Below are 19287 nucleotides of genomic sequence, written 5' to 3' on the forward strand. Positions count from 1 at the left end.
CTGTCTCAAAATGAAAAATAAAAAGGGTTGGGGAGGTAGCTTTGAATTAGAGTGCCTTGGGTTCAATCCCCAGCAAGGCAAAAGCAAAACAAAAACTTATTGTGGATGGGGGAGTAGCTCTGTGGTCTAGTGCTTTCCTTCTGTGTGGGAGGCCTGGTGTTCACTCCCAATACTGCAAAGGAAAAATACATGGGCTTTGTTTGTTTCTATTACAGCATAATCCATGCTTACTAAGCAAGCATGATTTGAAGGTAAAAAATAACTGTAAGTTATCTTAATGATTATCATTTAATTTATTCTCTATAATGAAATGAAAATTCATTGACAACTTGATTACCTATGCAGTTACTACACATTTTTTTTAAAATAAGAGTTTTAACAACTATGGTATGACCCTGTGAAATAATAAAATATAGGAATGCATAAATAAAATATATTGGAAAATAACTGACTCGATTTAAGTCTTTGCTCCTGTATAATTGTAGTGCACACAGACTAAACATAAAAGTAATTTGACATAGAAGTATTATTTTCTCCAAGCACTGCAGACATTCATAAATATGCACAAACATGCAGTTTAATCTACTTAAAATGTTAAAATCATATACAATCCAGTTATACATATATATGTATATGTATACACATACACATTTATATATACAAATGTATTTAAATACATGGGTACACATGTTCTATATTGTTTGATGGGGTCTGGGAAGGCACTTTCATGGTAAGGTAACTTTAATTCTTCTGTTTTGAAAAGTGATTTAATGTTATGCTCATGGAGGAAAACTGAGCTTCAAGAGTACCTTATTCTGAAGCCAAGAATGTCAGATTAGTACATGGAGTGTTTGTGTCACTACTTTATCCAATCCATATGGTCTTTACACAAGAAATATTAAAAAAAAAAAAAGGGGGGGGGCCCTGGCTGCTAAACTCTGTAGCCTTACTGGATGATACGATGGGTTTAAGCTAAACTCTTTCTCTTGGTCTTTACCCAAAGTTAAGCATTAATGAGACCTCACACTGTGTGTGGTATTGGGTCAGGCTACTGATACTCAGTTTGAATATTTAGTGAAGAAACAACTTGGTACAGTGGCAAGAGCTCTTTACTTTCAAAGATGTGAAGTAATCTATGTTGCTGCCAGTTATTATGTTTCAGATATTGGTCAACACACCTAACCTTGCCTAATATAAAATAATATCTTTTGCATCATGCAAAACAAACTTTTAAACTCATTGAGAAAAACATACAAAACTGATTTCAAGAGTTAATACATCTCTGAGAAGATGAGGAGGGAGCTGTGTGCCAAAGGAGGTGGACGACCTTGAGAAGTTGCAAGGGCAGAGGGACTCCCTGCCTGCTTAGGGCCCTGAGGAATGCCAGCCCTGACCCTCTTCACTTTATCTCAGTGAGATTTATTTTGGCTTCTGAACTTCAGAACTGTACGATAATAAATATCTGCTGCTTCCCGCCCCCCCCCCCCACCAATTGAACTCAGGGACACTCGAAAGCTGAGCTACATCCCCAGCCCTATTTTGTATTTTACTTAGAGACAGGCTCTCACTGAGTTGCTTAGCAACCTTGCTGTTGCTGAGGCCGGCTTTGAACTCATGATCCTCCTGCCTCAGCCTCCCTGAGCTGCTGGGATTACAGGCATGTGCCACCACGCCCTGCAATATCCATTGTTTTAATATGCTAAATGTATGGTTTAGCAATTTATTTATTGCTGCAACAGAAATAGGAGACTAGTATCTCACTTTATAAGATAAGCTAATTATTTTAAGGGTTGTCATTTGCTTCTTAGCTAAACTTAAATTGTTCTATAATAGTACTGTTTAATATACAGAATAAATAAGTTACAAATTAACTTTTATTATTTTAAAAATACTGTTTTACTCAACCACTCAGGCAGGAACGACAATCTTATATGACTTCTTAGGGGTACTTCAGAAATGTTGCCTTTCTGTCTACCCCACTCTTGAAGCTCAGTGTTGGTTCCATAAATCTGATCTTTCTCTTGTCTAAAATTAACCTATATTGACCCATCTTTCTTAGATGGTCCATATAGCATCTGAAGTGATTTTGTGGAACTGGGCTTTTAAAAACACTTTTAATTTGATATAATTTCTATTTTAAAAGGGTAAATTTTTTTCTCTGGTATCAGTATAATATTACTGTTTACATTTAAAATTAAATTTTAGATTATACATAAGAAAAATTAGCAAAAATGCACAAATATATTTGTTTTAGTAAGAAGCAGAGTAAACAACAAAGTATTTGGAAATATGCATAGGTGTAGCACATAAAAGTCTAAATATATTCTACAATTTCTGCTCTGAATCCATGTTTTTCTTTTAGCTTTTTGATGTGGAATTCCTTTACCCAGTTTGGATTATTAGTACAAAGAATGTAGTGTTGGGAAAATGAAACAGACATTAAGAATAAATTTTACTTATTGAAAAATTTGTTACTGCTTTCCAAAGATAAATATGACAGTCATTTGGCAAGCACGCACCAAAACTCATGATTAAGCCTGAGAAAATTTCCGGACATCTAGCAGAGTAGTTGGCGGTGTGCACACACATCAGATGGGTGTGAGAAAATGTTATTGAATCATACTGACACAGAGAGCTGTGTCTCATGTTCAGTATCAAGCATAGCCAGATCCGTGAAGAACCTCTGACTTAACCTTATATATTCTTTAAGATGAAATGTGAATGGGGTAAATGGCTTGGGAATTTCACTTAAGAAATGCATAGGAAAGGGGCTGGGGTTGTAGCTCAGTGGTAAAGCCCTTGCCTAGCAGTGTGAGGGCCTGGGTTTGATCCTCAGCACCACATAAAGATAAATAAATAAAATAAAGTTATTGTATTCATCTACAACTACAAAAAATATTTAAAAAGAAAAAAAATGCATAGGAAAGTCATGGGGTATACTGAGAGATACACACAAATACTGGAAAGCGTTGATGAATTCAATGTTTTAAAAGTCTATAATTTTAAAAAATAAATGGCTTTTAAATTTAAAACAGACGAAAAGTTTTAAAAATAAAAGCCCAGTCTTGGAAAGCATAAGCACCATCTTAGCACCACCTCATTTGTAGTGGAATTATGCTAGGAATTATTTCATCCTGTGATCCACAATCATCATATACATTCATAATCATAATTTCAAGTTGTCTACTATGTGCTCTTATTTTAAGTTCTTTTTAACCGAAATTTATGAAAGCAGTTGTACTGTGCTCTCTAATCTGTGGAGGTCACACAAGACAGGCTTTCAGTGTGATGCAAGTTCCAGAGAAGAAGTCATCTGTTCAACTTTGAAAAGTGGTAGAAGCTTTTGCCACTGCTAGACCTGCACAGCTTTATTTTCCATAAAGTGTGCATGTTATCGGTGAGCCACCTGAAAGTTATGCTAAAGGTATTCATATTTATATATTGAAAAAAGGTTTGGTGGAGCTCTATACTTCTAGTATAACTAATATTAACTTCATTTTTTGGCTTAAGATATTAAGGAATATTTTGACTCTTTATTTGGCACTATTAAGTTGGAATATATTGTATATTAAACTAGTTTGTGATTTTGTTTACAAAACTTTGAGGAGAACATAAATGTTAAAAAATGCTGGAAAATTCAACCGGTGTCAGGTTTTCATACAAATAGGTACTAAGTAGTATAGATGTCATATATATAATATATATTTTATTTATATGAGAATATATAATGTTTACAATATTATATATAATATACATAATACAATATATATACAATTATATTTTATATATATAAATGTACTTAAGCTGTTAAACTCAAATATTTATGCCTCAGAATTTGTACAGTGGTGAGAAATTTCAGGAATACTTTAAAACAGATTTTTAAAAAATTTGGCACTCCAAGTGCTAAATTAGAGTGGTAAATAATGTATCCACCAAGAAATTTTAAATTGGGCATAAATTTGTACTCTGCAGGAAAAGTACTATAAAGTGTTCAAGATGATCTAGAAAACAGGAATTCTATTTTCCTAAGATTCATTACAAATGATGCATTGACACCTTTAAAATGGTTTGTGGACTTTGGAATCTCTCTTTATTCCTTAATTTGTATTCCAGATAGATCAGACTGGTTACTTTCTGTCTCCAACTTATAAAGTTATTATTTGCATGTAATTTGGCATTTCTTTTTAAAAAATATATATTTATTTTTCAGGTGTAGATGGACACAGCACAATGCCTTTATTTTTATGTGGTGCTGAGGATTGAACCCGGGTCCTGCCAGTGCTAGGCGAGCGCGCTACCGCTGAACCACAATCCCAGCCCAAATTTGGCATTTCTTAAAGCATAGAAAACATAGGAATATCATCACAAGGAAAAATTATTCTGAAATAGTGCTTTTTTTTTTGGTACCAGGAATTGAACTCAGGGGCACTCAACCACTGAGCCACACCCCCAGTCCTAGTTTGTATTTTATTTAGAGACAGGGTCTTTCTGAGTTGTTCAACTCCTCATTAGGTTCTTGAGGCTGGCTTTGAATTCCTGATACTTCTGCCTCAGCCTCCCCAGTGCTGGGATTACAGGCATGCGCCATTGTGCCTGGCTGAAATAGCTTATTTTAAAAGAAATGGAGTTAATTTTTAATCAGTGAACATTATCAAAAGCATTATTCTTGTCACAATTTTTTAAAGATAATTTCTATTGTAAACCTTGGCCAGTGTTGATTTGAAGCAGTGATGCCCCACGAACAGGGAGCCACGAGAAAGAAGAGATAGAATAAAAAAATGAATAGAAAAGTCATAAAAGGTGAGGCTCATTGTATGAATCCCATGTTAATTCTAATGATAAAGGTAATTTCTATGAATAATCCAAGTAACTTATAATTCAATTATGACTCTTGGAAACCACAAATAGGCATGTTTTACTGTGTTTATGGTTATTTTATAATACCATGCTTTTGGAAAGGAAAATATATAAGCTTTAAATAATTATCAAATTTATTTTACATTCTTTAGTTGACTATGGAATTTTTTCTGCCTTTATACAATTCCAAAGTCTTTCATTTGCAACAATAAGCATGGACTCTAATTTTCCATGCAATTTGCCACAGTGTAAAGATAAATTTTAAGTACAACATTTAACCAGGAGCAGAGCCTGAGCCGCCTTGCAGTAGTATCTGGGGCCATTCACTGTCACGGTTCCTCTCTGCTGTCAAATCTGCTGTCTTCACGTTTTGCATTCAGTGTTCTCTTGCGCAGCATCCCCAGAATACATTATTTTTATGTTTTCAATCCAAACAAAATATATATGCTTTCATACAAGTCACATGTGTGTGTTTGGCAGGCCACACATTAGAATATAATGTGCTGTTTTCTCATAGATCAGAAACCAATTCTTCCTCTTCTTCTTTAGTCAGAGTATAAGGCCACAATTGCAATCATTGCTTTAGGCTTGTGCTTTGAATCTGTATTACTCTGTTCTCTCATTGCTATGGTTTTTGCTATTGTTGTGCATGCATGAAAGCTCCTCTCCTTCTAAAGAAAAACAAATATGGGAAAGGTTTCATTAGAATGCATTTTCTGTAGGTTAAGGGGAAGCAATAACTGTAAATTAAAAAAAAAAAAAAACCTTTGGATACTATTTTGTTCTGCCATGGTGATGTAACTTCTGCCAAAAAGGCTTTTCTTTCTGTTCCACTTCATTCTTCAGAAAATACATAAAATGTCACTTGGGAGAGACTTAACCAAGTAAATAGAGACATTTTGGATCAAAATACACTATGTGTTGCTTTTAAAGACTTAGCTAAAATTCGTGATTATTTTATTTCTTGTTTTTGGTTATTAGCAATGTCCCAGGATGGCAGAAGCCACTATCACAGAGGAGCCCCACTGTAGACATTCCTGTGAGACTTGGGCCTCTGGAACATCTGGGTTAGCAGGATTATCGGTCCTATCAGCAGTCAAGCAGAAGCTTCTACCTGGAGGGAGAGAAGCTGGGGAAGGGGTGCCAGGGAGGGAGGGAGGTGTGCCCCCGCATAGCAACCAGATGGCCTAGAGCTGAACACGCAGGGGAGGTCCTGCAAGGAAGGTAGCTCCAGGTGGCTGCAGCAAGACACATAGAGATCGGAATGACAACTGGAGGAGCTGATAGCATTTCTTTTAAGCTGTGATGAGGCCATTGAAGGAACTCTAAGGATGATGTCAGCATCAGCAGACTAATGGTGATGTGATCTGATAAGAGATACTTTAGCATAAAAATATCCAAAATGGATATCATTGTGCTGCAGTGAAAATGGATAATGCTTTGAAGCTGTAGATTTTTGACAAGGTGAGGTGGGGGCTTCTGTTACGTGAAATTCAGAACGCTATTGTGAGTAATTTTTTTTTCCTTATGTTCTCCTGTTTTTTAAAAGACACTATTTATCTTTCAAAACAGAGAAAATAAACTAAAAAAATTAAATGTGACAATACTCCAGTGACAGTACTATTGACTCCTACTTGTAGTACTAAGAGAAACTCCTACTTGTAGTACTAAGAGAAACCTTGGAGAGAGATGCTGTGTGAGCCAATCTGCAGGTGAAGTTCTATTCAGCAGTCAAAAGAAAGCAGTCCTATTGAATACATGCCATCTCTGTCCCATTTACAAACAAGGATATTGAGTCAAAGGCCGTTTGCATCATCTGTCCAAGACCTTTTCTCCAAAATGGGGGAGAGTCAGGATGAGAACCAATATACTCAAGATCCCACCATCTTATACATTAAGCTCCTCTTTGGCCAGAAATATAATCTTTAGTAATATTGGATGGACATTGCATTTAATATTCCTATCACATCTTATTTATTTGATAATGTACAATATTAAAATATTTGCAGTAATCATGGTAGCCTGAGAATTGAGAATTTTTTTAAAATGCAGAAATAAGTACAAGAAACCAAAGTCAATAGCATTAAAATGTTTTCTCTTACATCAAAGACCTTGTGCCACAATTATTGGCAAATACTTATGCAGTCATCTTAAATAAATCACAGAGGCTGAACGTGTATATATAGGGAAAACAATTACTTAAGTGAATCCACAGAGATGTTGAATATCTCCACCTCAAGTAAGTCATCTTTGCTTGGAGAAAACTCTTTGGAATAGGAAATACTATTTTAAGTTCAAGGACTGAAGGATTAAACCAAACTCATTTTTATTTAGTTAGATGTGGAAAAAATACAGAGTTAATTGGTGGGAAAGATCGGACTGTACCAGAATCCAATTATGGAGTCTTCAAAATACTAGTGAAATAAAAGTTAATGAGACATTTTAAGGACATTAGAATTTTATGATACTGATTTGTTTTGAAAAATGGCAAGGATAAACTTAAATTTAATATGATGAATTAAATTCTCTGTTCATTTTGGAATTTCAACAGAAAGAAAATGTAATTAAATATGTGTGTGTATGTTTCCAATTATGAATTTCTTTTGTTCGTTTCTTCCTTTTTATATTGATCTTGATTTATTAATTATCAGAAAACTGTGGTCAGTTTTATTATTATGTCCTCTGAATTATAGTAAATGTGTAGGGATGGATTACTCCAGTCAGCTCTAATTCAAACATGATGAACAGATGCCATCACGTAATTACAACCATGAATTTACATTATTTCAGTAAGTACTATAATAGGGAGTAAATTGGTTTGGCATCACTATAAAGTACTTATTAAAATGTGCTTTTCTTTCCTTACAAATAAAGTTAATACACATTAATTTTAATATTATAGTAATTAACTTGAGTATTATAAAGTTACTTAATTGTATAGTCTTTAGAAAATATTATGTAGTCTTTTTAATGGACATAGGCTTATTTTATAAGTAAATGGCTATAATAAATCAGTTATTAAGTTATTCAGTTCTTAAATAGATGGGTCATAAGAAGATGGATTATGATCTGTAACTATATAAAAGCAAATGAAAGAAGAGTGAGAGGAATTACTATCATGCACATAAAATATCATCTATAATTATTTACACCAGAAAATTATATCTGAGAATAAAAACAACAAAAACTGGTAACCATGAAACTGTATTAATTTGAAAATTCAAGTATTAGCAATTATTTTTTAAAAATGTTACTTATTATGTTTCCAATATAGCTATATTAGACAAAGTAATAAGTACACATGTTTGTAAAATGATATGCTTTTACAAATTACTTTGTAATTTGGTATATATATGGAAATTTTATTTTTCTTCCTTTACAAAGCTTTGAAATGATTTTTTAGTGTTATCAATTCAGGGATACATCTACATTTGTGGGAGATAGTCACAACTAGCAATACACCTTGAACATATCCCCAAAATCTAGCACTAAATTGACAAATATATACCAAAAAGCAATTGAAAAAATAAACACAGTTTTATAGTGTAAATTATATGTTTTAAATTTGTATGTATTCGTGTCATCCATTAGACTGCAGAAGTTTCAACAACAAGGGCCACATCTTATTTATAATATTTTATTCTTAGAGCTTATCACAATGTTTATCATGGTAGGAAATTAGTTTTTGTATTAGGTAGATATGCTTCTGACTGTAATCAACAGGAAACTCAAGGATCATAGCTTAAATCAATAAAGGTAATCCTTCTCATCTGACAAAGAAACTGGAGGTATGCATTCTAGGCTTTAAGCAGCATCTCAGTCATGAAATGTCTCTCTTCACCTGTCTTGTTCTCAATTTACATATTATGAGAGGGACTTCACCTTGCTTTTCCAAACCATATCCTAGTTCAGGTAGGAAGAAAGCAGAGCAGTGAGAGCTTTTCATATTGATGCTCTCTTCTGAGCAGAGACACCTGCCTGTCTTGAGACTAGCAAAGAGTCCCCCAGGTGGAGATCATTAGGGAAGAAGGAGACTAATCATGGTTTGTCCTCTGGGGTTTTCATAAGGATTTCTGCACACAGAGAGGAATAGAGTCTTCATTCAACTTCAAGGAATTGGGTTTAGTTAGCAGGAGCAAAGGAGACTATTGTGTAGTTTAGTAGACAACAAATATTCCAGTTTTTTAATTTTGTGATGGACAATGTTGCAATTACAAATGCATGAATTCTTCTATAATTTTGGTTATACTGGGAGAGAAACTATGCAATATTGAAAAGATGCTTTGTTTTTCAATTTGTTTTCTCAGTATAGGGCTTGATCTAACAATGACAATGGAAATTCAAATGTGTAATTATGTCCTTTCCTAGGCTTTGAAAGACAAATATGAACCTAGATTCCATTCATCGATTAATTGAGGAAACTCAAATCTTCCAGATGCAACAGTCATCGATCAAGCCACGCTGTGACAAGGAAGCTCCTAGCCCCTGCCCTAGGGACACCTGTGGTTCCTGCTTGCCACCTTGTGGGCTATCCTCTCCTGCAGCCTGTGATTTCAGTGCTCATCCCTGCAACACCAACAAATGGGATATTTGTGAGGAACTCCGCCGGCGCGAACTTGAGGAAGTCAAGGCCAGGGCGGCTCAGATGGAAAAGACCATGCGCTGGTGGTCAGACTGCACTGCCAACTGGAGAGAAAAATGGAGTAAAGTTCGAGCCGAGAGGAACAGTGCCAGGGAGGAAGGAAGACAACTCAGAATAAAACTAGAGATGGCCATGAAGGAGCTGAGCGCACTGAAAAAGAAGCAAAGTCTGTCACTTCAAAAGGAGGTGACAGAAGCCACAGTAACCCAGGACCTGGAGCTTCCTGGCTTTGCAGGGTCTCACCACCGGAAAGAACAGCTTCAAACTAGTTCAGCAATGTGTGGCTCCATCGGTTTGGAGAAAAGACAACTTGTTGAGGAGGAGGACACAAAGAGTAAGGTAAGAAAAAATCCGCTCAGGAATCCAGACATCACTGCACTTTGAACGTTGTTCAGACCCCTGGGGCAAAGGGACAGGAACAAACCCAGCAGTGCCTCTCTCTGAGCCAGCAGGGCCACAATCTGGGTGGGCCACACGACACTGATTTAGTCTTCCACAGTTCTAGGGGCGAGAAGTCCAAGACTAAGGTGTCTGCAGGATCCTCTTCTCCTGAGGCCTCTCTCCTTGGCTTGTAGGGTCTTCTCCCTGTGTCTTCACCTCATCTCTTCTCTGTGTCCAGATTTCCTCTTCCTACAGAGACAGCATCACTAATTCCTCTCGAATGCCCCCTTTTAACTTGATCACTGCTTGAAAGACCCGATCTCCAAATACAGCCCTGCTCTGAGCTATCAGGGATGGGTATAGAGTTTTCAGGAACACGATTAATCATATTGTGACTTTACTAACATATAGCAAAAAAATGGTGCAGCATTTAAAAAATGTGAACAGAAAATATTTGGAGAGATTTCTCTCCATTCACCCTAAGTGTGTCAATAATGATACATTATTAGAGGAGATTGTTGCTTAATTCTTTAGACTTGCCTCGCTACTTGGAAAAAGATAACTTTGGGCAAATATAAAGAATACATACCATGATTCATACTTGGAATTTTCTAGAGTTGTTTGCATCTTGAGATTTATGGGAATTCTGCATAAAATAAAGTTTCTAAAAAATGTGTTTTAGTAGTTCATGCATTCATTTATCAATAATCTCCTCCCCTTTTTATGACCTGATATGTGCTTAGGGACATACTTAGGGAAATTTTAGAAACTCATGAAAGCTTGGTCCATAAAATCATATTGCTACCCCATCTATGAAATTCCATCTCTAAAAACCTGTTGGTCAACATCTTGCAGCTTTAGAATTTATCTAAAATCTTAAGTTTTTTATACTGTTTGCAATTTATGTTAGATATAGTCTAGATCCCATTGCAAATGAAGAATTTCAACAGACTGAAATAACATGATTATTTCTACTAGTTTGGTCTTCTAATTGCTTTTGCTTACCTTGACAATGCAGGCTGCTAGTACCTTTATGTACATCTTCCTAGGAATGGGAAATGTTCTCCAAATTCAATTGTGTTAATATATAAATTTGGAAATAGAGATTGGCTACAGGAATGTAGTCAATATAATGTGCCATAAATCCACAAAAATATTTCTTTATTATTAGAAGTCACTAGACTGTGTATGAGAAAATGAAAGATTTTCTGTACACATATTATGCTGGGAAATTCTTAAATTCTTGCACTTTCATTTGGAATATCTTTGTGTCATTAGTGTTAAGAACAAATAATACATAGATGTATTTATTCAAAGTTTTATTTTGGAAAAAATACATAAAATGCCTTATGATTGCAAGAACATAAATGTTTTCTGTTGAAGAAATTTCACTTGGTTTCTTTACTTTGACAAGTTTCACTGTTAGCTCTGGACACACAAGAAGAAAACCTGTGAACATAGAACTTAGGTGAACACTTTACTTAACCAATGATTTTTTTTTCTTAGACCTTAAAAATGAAGTATAGGACTCATTTTATTGTTTTTAAAGTATTGTAAATAATTGCAATATTAATTATGAATATGATTAAGACATGGATAATACTAGGTAACTTGGTGTTCACATAGTATCTTAAAAAGAAAATACTATAAATCAAGTATCTTTGAAATTTTAATTGCACTTAGCTTTTTTCTATTTAATTCTCATAAGTCAGGTCAAATTTAAATTATAAACAAATATCCACAACATGAGTTCAATGGAGTTTTGGAATTATTACACAGGATTTTTGGTTCAGTGTGCTGTCCTGGTAATTGATTTCCATGTTTATTAAAATGTCTTAATTTCTATGTGAGATCTGGCTAGTGAACTAAAATTAAACAAGCATGCATATTAACACATTCAGGACCTTCCTGAAAATTCATTCTTTCTATCCCATCCTTCAAAAAAATGTTTTAAAAAATCAGATTTTTTTTTAACTTTGAAACTCTCAAGGTCCTTGTGACAAAATAAGTTTTAAAAAAAGAATTAATCAGTTTATTAAAAACTCTACGTCTATTCAAATTTACCCAGGTTTATTTTGAGTTGTGATTAGGAAAAGAAGACAAACTGCAAGCTAAAGCAGACCCCTGGAGAAATTGTTTTATAATAATGTTAGAATACAGAAAGAAATAAGTTTGAAGGAGAATGTGATTTTGTTGGGTCACATGATATGACCCTTAGGGAATGATAATGAAATACAAATATAGATTTGATGTTTATCACAACATTTATTTTCCTTTGAGAATGTTTTGCTTATGAGTTTTCTCCTGAGTCTAAAATATTCAACACAATAATTGGATTATGTTTTCCTTTTCTCAGGAAGAAGGTGTGGTTCTTGATTCATTAAGATTAAATGAGGAGATGAAACCAAATCCGGATTGCACTGATTTGTTCAGGAAGGGTGGTTTTGGAAGCTGTGCCATGAAGCCTGGGCTGAGACTGCCAGCAGGGAACCTGTCCCCAGAGAATGCAGTGACTAAAGTCTCATCCTGGCAGCTGCCTTTGGAAGACTTCCAAGAAATCCTGTGGAAGGAGAGAGAGTAAGTGCTCATCTTTGTCTCCCTGAACAGAATTCCTTCAGTCTGATAAGCTGGTCATTTGATGATGCATTTGATCTATGTGTAGACACAAGTTGTAAATCTATGCCCAGCATGGGTGAGGCCCTGGGTTCAATCCCCAGGGATTGGAGAAAAAAAAAAAAAGTGTACGATTTGAAAAGATGAGCTGTGCGCACACACACACACACACTTTTAATTTTGAAAGTAACTCATAACTTGTTAATCCTTACCATTCTTTTAAGATGACTTTTACCATTAACATGTTATCATCTCTCATTAGGCTAATGGTAATTGTATTTGGATTTTTAATGTAGACTTTTAAAATACTGTGTATTCTCTATGTTTTATAGCTTTATTAGACTTTAGTGAGTCAACAAAGATGAATAAATGTTAATATTATTAATGGACAAATCAGTTTTATGACTCATTAATCACAGAAAGGAACCCTTACATGCTGTCCAAGGTGAAATAGAGGAAGCACACTGGACTTGAGACTAGGTGACCCGGACCTCCTTCCTCTCTGGTTCTGACATGTTCTAGCCAGAGATATTGGGCTACTGTTTCCCTTAAGGACACAAGGTGGCGCTACTATGCTGCTGCTATCCTTTAATAACATATGTTCCTAATCCTGTTTGTTTTGTTTTGTTGATATTGGGGATTGAACTCAGGGGCCCTCAACCATTGAGCAATATTCCCAGCACAATCTTGTATTTTATTAGAGACAGGGTCTCACTGAGTTGGTTGGGCCCTTATGGTTGCTGAGGCAGGCTTTGAACTGATGTCAGTCCTCCTGCCTCAGCCTCCTGAACCTCAGGGATTACAAGCATTCGCCAAAATCCTGGTTCTTAAAGCAACGCCTCCATGTACTCTATTGATGCATCATAAGCATGGCTGGACAGCCCATCTCATCTTTTGGCTGGGATGGCTCCAATTTGCAGGTAGCTGGAAGGCTGGGAGTGGGATGTCTGAAGTTTGGATCACTCACAGTTCTGGAGGTCGGCCTTGGTTCTCATCAGGGGTCTCTGTTGTAGCACTCACCAAAGGACTGTGTGGTTTCCTCCCAGCCCAGTGATTAGATTGCGTGAGAGCATCTTAAGATCACCCAGAAAACAGGTAGCATGTTAATGACGTGAAGTCAGGGAGTGTTTCTTCTGACACTTTTGGTAGAGGCAGTCTCACTGGCCCACTCAGGCTCCAGGGCGAGGGCCCCTGGCAATGGGAGGAGTGTGGATTATTTCATGATCAGGGCAGGTAGGAGGCAATCATGTGGGGGACAGCTTTATCCCGTCTTCTTCTTTATGGCACTCTTGTTAGGATTACACACAAATGGTGTCTGGGAAAGAGGCGGAAATGTGAAATACTCCGTGTGTGTATGTGTGTGTGTGTGTGTGTGTGTTTCCTTCATGATTAGCTTAAACGCATTAGCATAATGTGGATGGAATTTTTGATGCATTTTAAAATATACCTACCAAATCTGAAAGTAATTATTTCTCCATCTCCTTAGTCAAAAGACTCTAAATGGGTAGAGCTAGAAAAAGAATAGGGATGCACACACACCCATAGATGATAAGTATATATTATATGCTTCCATATATGTCACATATTTAAATAATTATATAATATCAACTTTTATTGATGATATAAGTATGTAATATATTATATATTTGATATCTGGTTTATATTGACTCAAATAGTAATAAACATGTGCACAAGCTTTTCAAATGTACTGCAGCTGTTTATCTGCCATTCCTTCTCCATCAGCCTGAAGTGTCTCACTATTCACTCTCCATTTTTCGAGCGATACTAATTCCTTTTTGCAGATTTTTTATCTGTGCTTCACAACATTTATAGATTGTGTTAAATGTTCATCTGTGCACTAATGTATACTATATTATTCTACCATCAAGTATAAATTCCTAATAGAGGAAAAAAAACATTAGTAGAAAAAAGAACGCAACTGAGTACAATTTACACTTGTACACATGTTGAAAATCTCATCTGGCCCTTGAATTCTCAGTGAAATTGGAGCCTTTTAGTTTTTATTTCTTGAAGGATTTAGCTCTCTGTAGTCACATACTTCTCTCAAATCTGCCACAGTGTAATAGGAATGGTGTTCTGCATTTCTCCAGATAGAACCCTTTTCTATTCTAGGATGCCGGTTTTAATGGTATTCATATGCTACCTTTATGCGTCCAGCATACACATACACAAAACATATTTCTGACTTCCTTGTACTGAATTGTCAATCCCCAGGGGAAGTAAACTCTCAGTTCTCAGCTACTTCAGCATGTAAACCTAGATATGCCAAAGAATGAAGAGGGTGGGGGTCTGACTCTGACTCGGCTCTGGCTGTGTCTTCCCACTGCCTCTTAGAAACAATTCCACGGGGGTCATGAGTCCTGGTGGGTGTGTCTGTCAATCAGCTTTTGCATGGAACCCACAGGAGGCAACTACAGTCTTTATACCACAAGAGAATGTTCCCAGGGATATAGTATTGCTAGCATTCTCTCTAATCTTATAACCCTTTCTTCCTGGAATATCAATGAGTGGGTGGTTTCAGTAAAGAAGCTATGAATATAATTTTTTCTGTGTTTCCATCTAGTCTCTTGACTAGAACACAGGAACCAGCTGCAGAAATACAGGGAATCATTTCCAGCCATGTATGTCCCTCTCTAGAACCTCTCATCAAGTCCACTAAAATTATTATATTGTTCATATTCAGAACACTGTTTAGTTTTATGAACAATTTCCCAACATATGGAAACTCCATATATATATATATATATATATATATATATATATATATATATATATATATATATATACTTAAAGATATCTCAGGTACAAAATTTGGAATGAGGATAGGAAACCTGATGTTCTTACAGACCTAGGTGGACCTAAACATTAAGAGAGAAGAGTTTTGGCACTACCAAATCCTCTGTAAAGGAGGCCACGAGGTAAACTACTTTGATGAAATGTCTAAGCATATGAATCAGTCTTCCACTTCAACTATGCAGAGCACTCTGTCCCTTATAAATGCTTGCTTTGTGTCATTTAAGCTGAGCTTCAGTTCATCCTATTTTCGTTCCTTAATCTGTTTTTCTATATAAAAGTAGCATGCTTATATTTTGCTTTGCTTCATTAAGTGTTGAAAATTTTTGGTAATAAAATGAGATTTAAAGTACCATTGAGAAGGTGTAGTGAGTTAAAAAGCTTTAAAGATTTATATATATATATATATATATATATATATATATATACACACACACACACACACACACACAGACATATATATATATACACACAGATATATACATATATATGTATATATAAAAATATATATAGTATATATTTAGAAAGATAAATATGACATTTCTATTTCCTACATATATGTACATCTATTACTCAACACAATGAAAAAAGTGATATATATTGAATATATTGGCTGCCAGATACAAAACTATCATCAGGAGAGTGTTCAGGCAGCAGTCAGGGAAAGCTGTAGGCAGTGGGGTCTTCTTGGACCATTTCTGTGGCATGACAGTGCACTTGTCCCTGACTGCTTTACCTCCAAGCCTTGTTGTCTGAGTTAATGTGCTTAATTACATTTCTTATCTAATTAAATAAATTATACATGGCTTTATTGGCAACTTAAGAACACCCATTGATAAAAATATAATTATAAATAGCTGGGAATGTGATCACAAAATAACATCTATGTTGCTTGTGAAAGCATATTTGTAGTAACTTTTATTGTTAGCATTTAAATACTAACTCTAAATTTTAGACTGTCATAAAAATAAATACATTTATGTTTTTCATGCTCAATTATTTTTATTTGGCAAAAATATTTTGAAACTAATGACTTATTAGGAAATATTGATTAGACATTTTTTTCAATGCAATTTTCCAGAGTGCAAAATTATTAGTATTTATTCCCAGATATTAATGTTTCAAGACTTCACTTCCAAGAAATGTTTTGAATAGTCTTCCTGTACAAATATCTAAATTTAATCTTCAACTACTGTGAGATCATGATAGATAATAATGTATTAAAGATCAGACATAGGGGCTGGGGATGTGGCTCAAGCAGTAATGTGCTCGCCTGGCATGCGTGGGGCGCTGGGTTCAATCCTCAGCACCACATAAAATAAAATAAAGATGTTGTGTCCACCGAAAACTAAAAAAAAATAAATATTAAAAAATTTTCTCTCTCTCTTAAAAAAATATTTTAAAAATCAGACATAAATATATCACACCTTTCCATAAAAGTAATTTTAGTTAGCATTTTACCTTTTAGAACCTATACATTTCATATATATCAATCTGATTTTTAAAATTTCATAATATCAAATAAAAGATGATCTATTTTTGTTGAGTCTTATGTTTTTAATTTTGTTCTTTTAAGTAATGTGTACATGAAATATGTAGTATTTTTAAAGTAGATATGGGATTTTTTCTTTGCTTCTTATAGTTCAAGTAGCATCACCCTGGCATTCATTTCAATTGTACATTTAGCTATAGAATTAATCATTTTTGAAAATCTCTCTGAAATGGAATAAATTGATTAGGATAAAATATTAAGGACTTGTAGGGTGCCCTCTGCTGCATAAATGTGGATGTGCAATATCCTCAATGCTTGCACCAAACCACACATTTTACAAATATAGGGCCACACTAAAAATATTCAAGCACCACATGTTCATTTAATGATTTTTTTGTGAATTACTTGCCTTCTCCTGTACATGATCAAAGTATAATGTTTTACTTACTACAAGTACTTGACTCTTTAAGGAAACTGATATATTGGATGTTTATTTAAGATGTATACTTACAAAGAAAAATAGTACTACACTGGATGTTTATTTAAGATGCATACTTACAGAGAAAAAATAGTACTATATTTGAAATGTTACTAATTTGCTTTATATAGAAAACAAGTCATTATTAATTTTAATTTACTTTGGCCTGATTATATTCTGTTTAATTCATGGATTGTCTTTGGATATTTAGTCTAGGTCTAGATATAATCTAGATGTAGTTATATCTTTATATTTTATGTGACTGAAAGTATATGTGAAATAATATAATTATTTATATTATAAATCCCCTGGCTAGTGTTTGAACCATCCTTACCTAATCAGAGAGAGTCCAGAGGGAGAAAGAGAAAGACAGAAAGAGAGAGAGGTGATCTTCTTCAACCAGGTAAAAAACCCTAAAAGAAAAATAACTCCAATAATTTTGATAAAACTTAATATTAAGCAACGTGGGTCAACATTCATTCTCAGTGACATATAACATTTTTTAATGCACGTTATTTTTCCCAAAAAGTTTAACTTAATTTGAATTATTAAATTATCATTTGATTTAAATGCAATGTCAAAAGGTGACACTTGATTTCTGATTATATAGGATTTTGAATTTGTGATTTAAATATCTAGAATTTATCAATTTTTCAAGTATAATTTTCTTAGCATTCTATTTTTAAAATAACAAAATTAGTTTTAGGCAAAATATCAAAGCATATTCCATTACACAAATGTAGTTAACTAAAATTTTTGATTAATTTTTTAGTAATTTTACATTTTGTCTACCATTTAAGTTTTTCAAATATTGACATTATTCCAAATTTCTATTCATTCAAACCTAATAAATCAAAATTTTAAATTTTATGATGATTATATTGAATGTCCTAACAAAGTTTCAAGCTTAGAGCTACAATTTTTAGACTATTCAACTTAAATTCAAAGTGCTAGTTAATACCTGAAAACTTTTAATATTCTAATATGCATTATCATCCCAAATTTAAAGTTTCCATGTGCCCAATAGGTATTGTATTTCCTAAAGTATTTCAATGATTTGTAGACATACTTTCTAACTCAACACAAAATAATATATTTGGTGATCTGAAAATTATTTCTGTACTTATTTTCTTCTCAATATCCCAAACACTATTTCTGTGCTTTTTTTTTTTTTCTTCTCAACATCCCAAACACAGTCACTAATTTGGACAGAAATAAATCTTGGTAAGAAGCTTGGGTGTTGGCTGGCTGGGTTTGCTCATCAGAAATTGGAGCCGAGGCTATTAATTGGAAGCATAGATATTCATAGGCACAGTTTTGAAACCTAGACTTCTACACTGAACTTTTTCATTTGGTAATTTTGTTTAATGTATTTGCTGTGATAATAAGGATTGCAAATCAAAATCCTTATAAAAATTATGGTGGATTTTTTTCAACCTGAGTCCTTTGTAGTTAAACTAAGCTGTAAATAAGTCTTTTATATCCTTGTGTGGCTTGATTCATGCAAATGCAATTATATAACTCTTTAATAGGCTCCTTATCCATTTGATTGGATTAAACTAATATATTTATAGCCTGATACTATTTGAATTATTCTTACAGCATTGCTACTAGGAAAATTCATATTTCCTACAGATAGGTAAATGATGCTCAATTTTGATTCCACATGCATTTTCTACTTTATAAATACATTTCAAGCTCTTCCTAATAGCACTTACATTACTAAAATAAATCTGTGTGCTTATTAATTATAATTACCATAAGGCTTTAACTATCAAACACAAAAATCTCAGTGTTATATAACACTCAGAATTTATTTAGCTAGAGCTGAGCATGTGCGATCTTCACTAGTTGTTTGCTGTTTCACATCTAATATCCTCTGTCTGAGCTTAGAGTTGAGGAATGAGGAAATCAACTCCATCATGAAACGAGGAAAAAGAAGGAGGATGTTTGAACAGAAATCTAATATCTCAGACAGGCGAGGACAGGCCAGCTGTAAAGGTCAACCTA

The 19287-nt window shown here is 34.3% G+C and overlaps 1 protein-coding gene across 3 annotated transcripts in view; it reads left to right on the plus strand.

The window, feature by feature from the left end:
• Ccdc102b (coiled-coil domain containing 102B) overlaps positions 1 to 19287 on the plus strand; it is a 197030-nt gene that overhangs the window by 28681 nt on the left and 149062 nt on the right. For all 3 annotated transcript variants that reach the window (XM_058580669.1, XM_046448631.2, XM_046448632.2), the window contains exons 2-3: positions 9226 to 9838; positions 12237 to 12457. In XM_058580669.1, coding sequence (XP_058436652.1) covers positions 9242 to 9838; positions 12237 to 12457 — 818 coding nt within the window. In that variant the 5' untranslated portion in view covers positions 9226 to 9241. The remainder of the gene's footprint in view (positions 1 to 9225; positions 9839 to 12236; positions 12458 to 19287) is intronic.

Source organism: Marmota monax, unplaced genomic scaffold, assembly GCF_021218885.2.
Source record: "Marmota monax isolate L192 unplaced genomic scaffold, Marmota_monax_Labrador192_F-V1.1 WCK01_AAM20220418_F8-fsc00060, whole genome shotgun sequence".
In the NCBI taxonomy this organism is placed as follows: Eukaryota; Metazoa; Chordata; class Mammalia; order Rodentia; family Sciuridae; genus Marmota; species Marmota monax.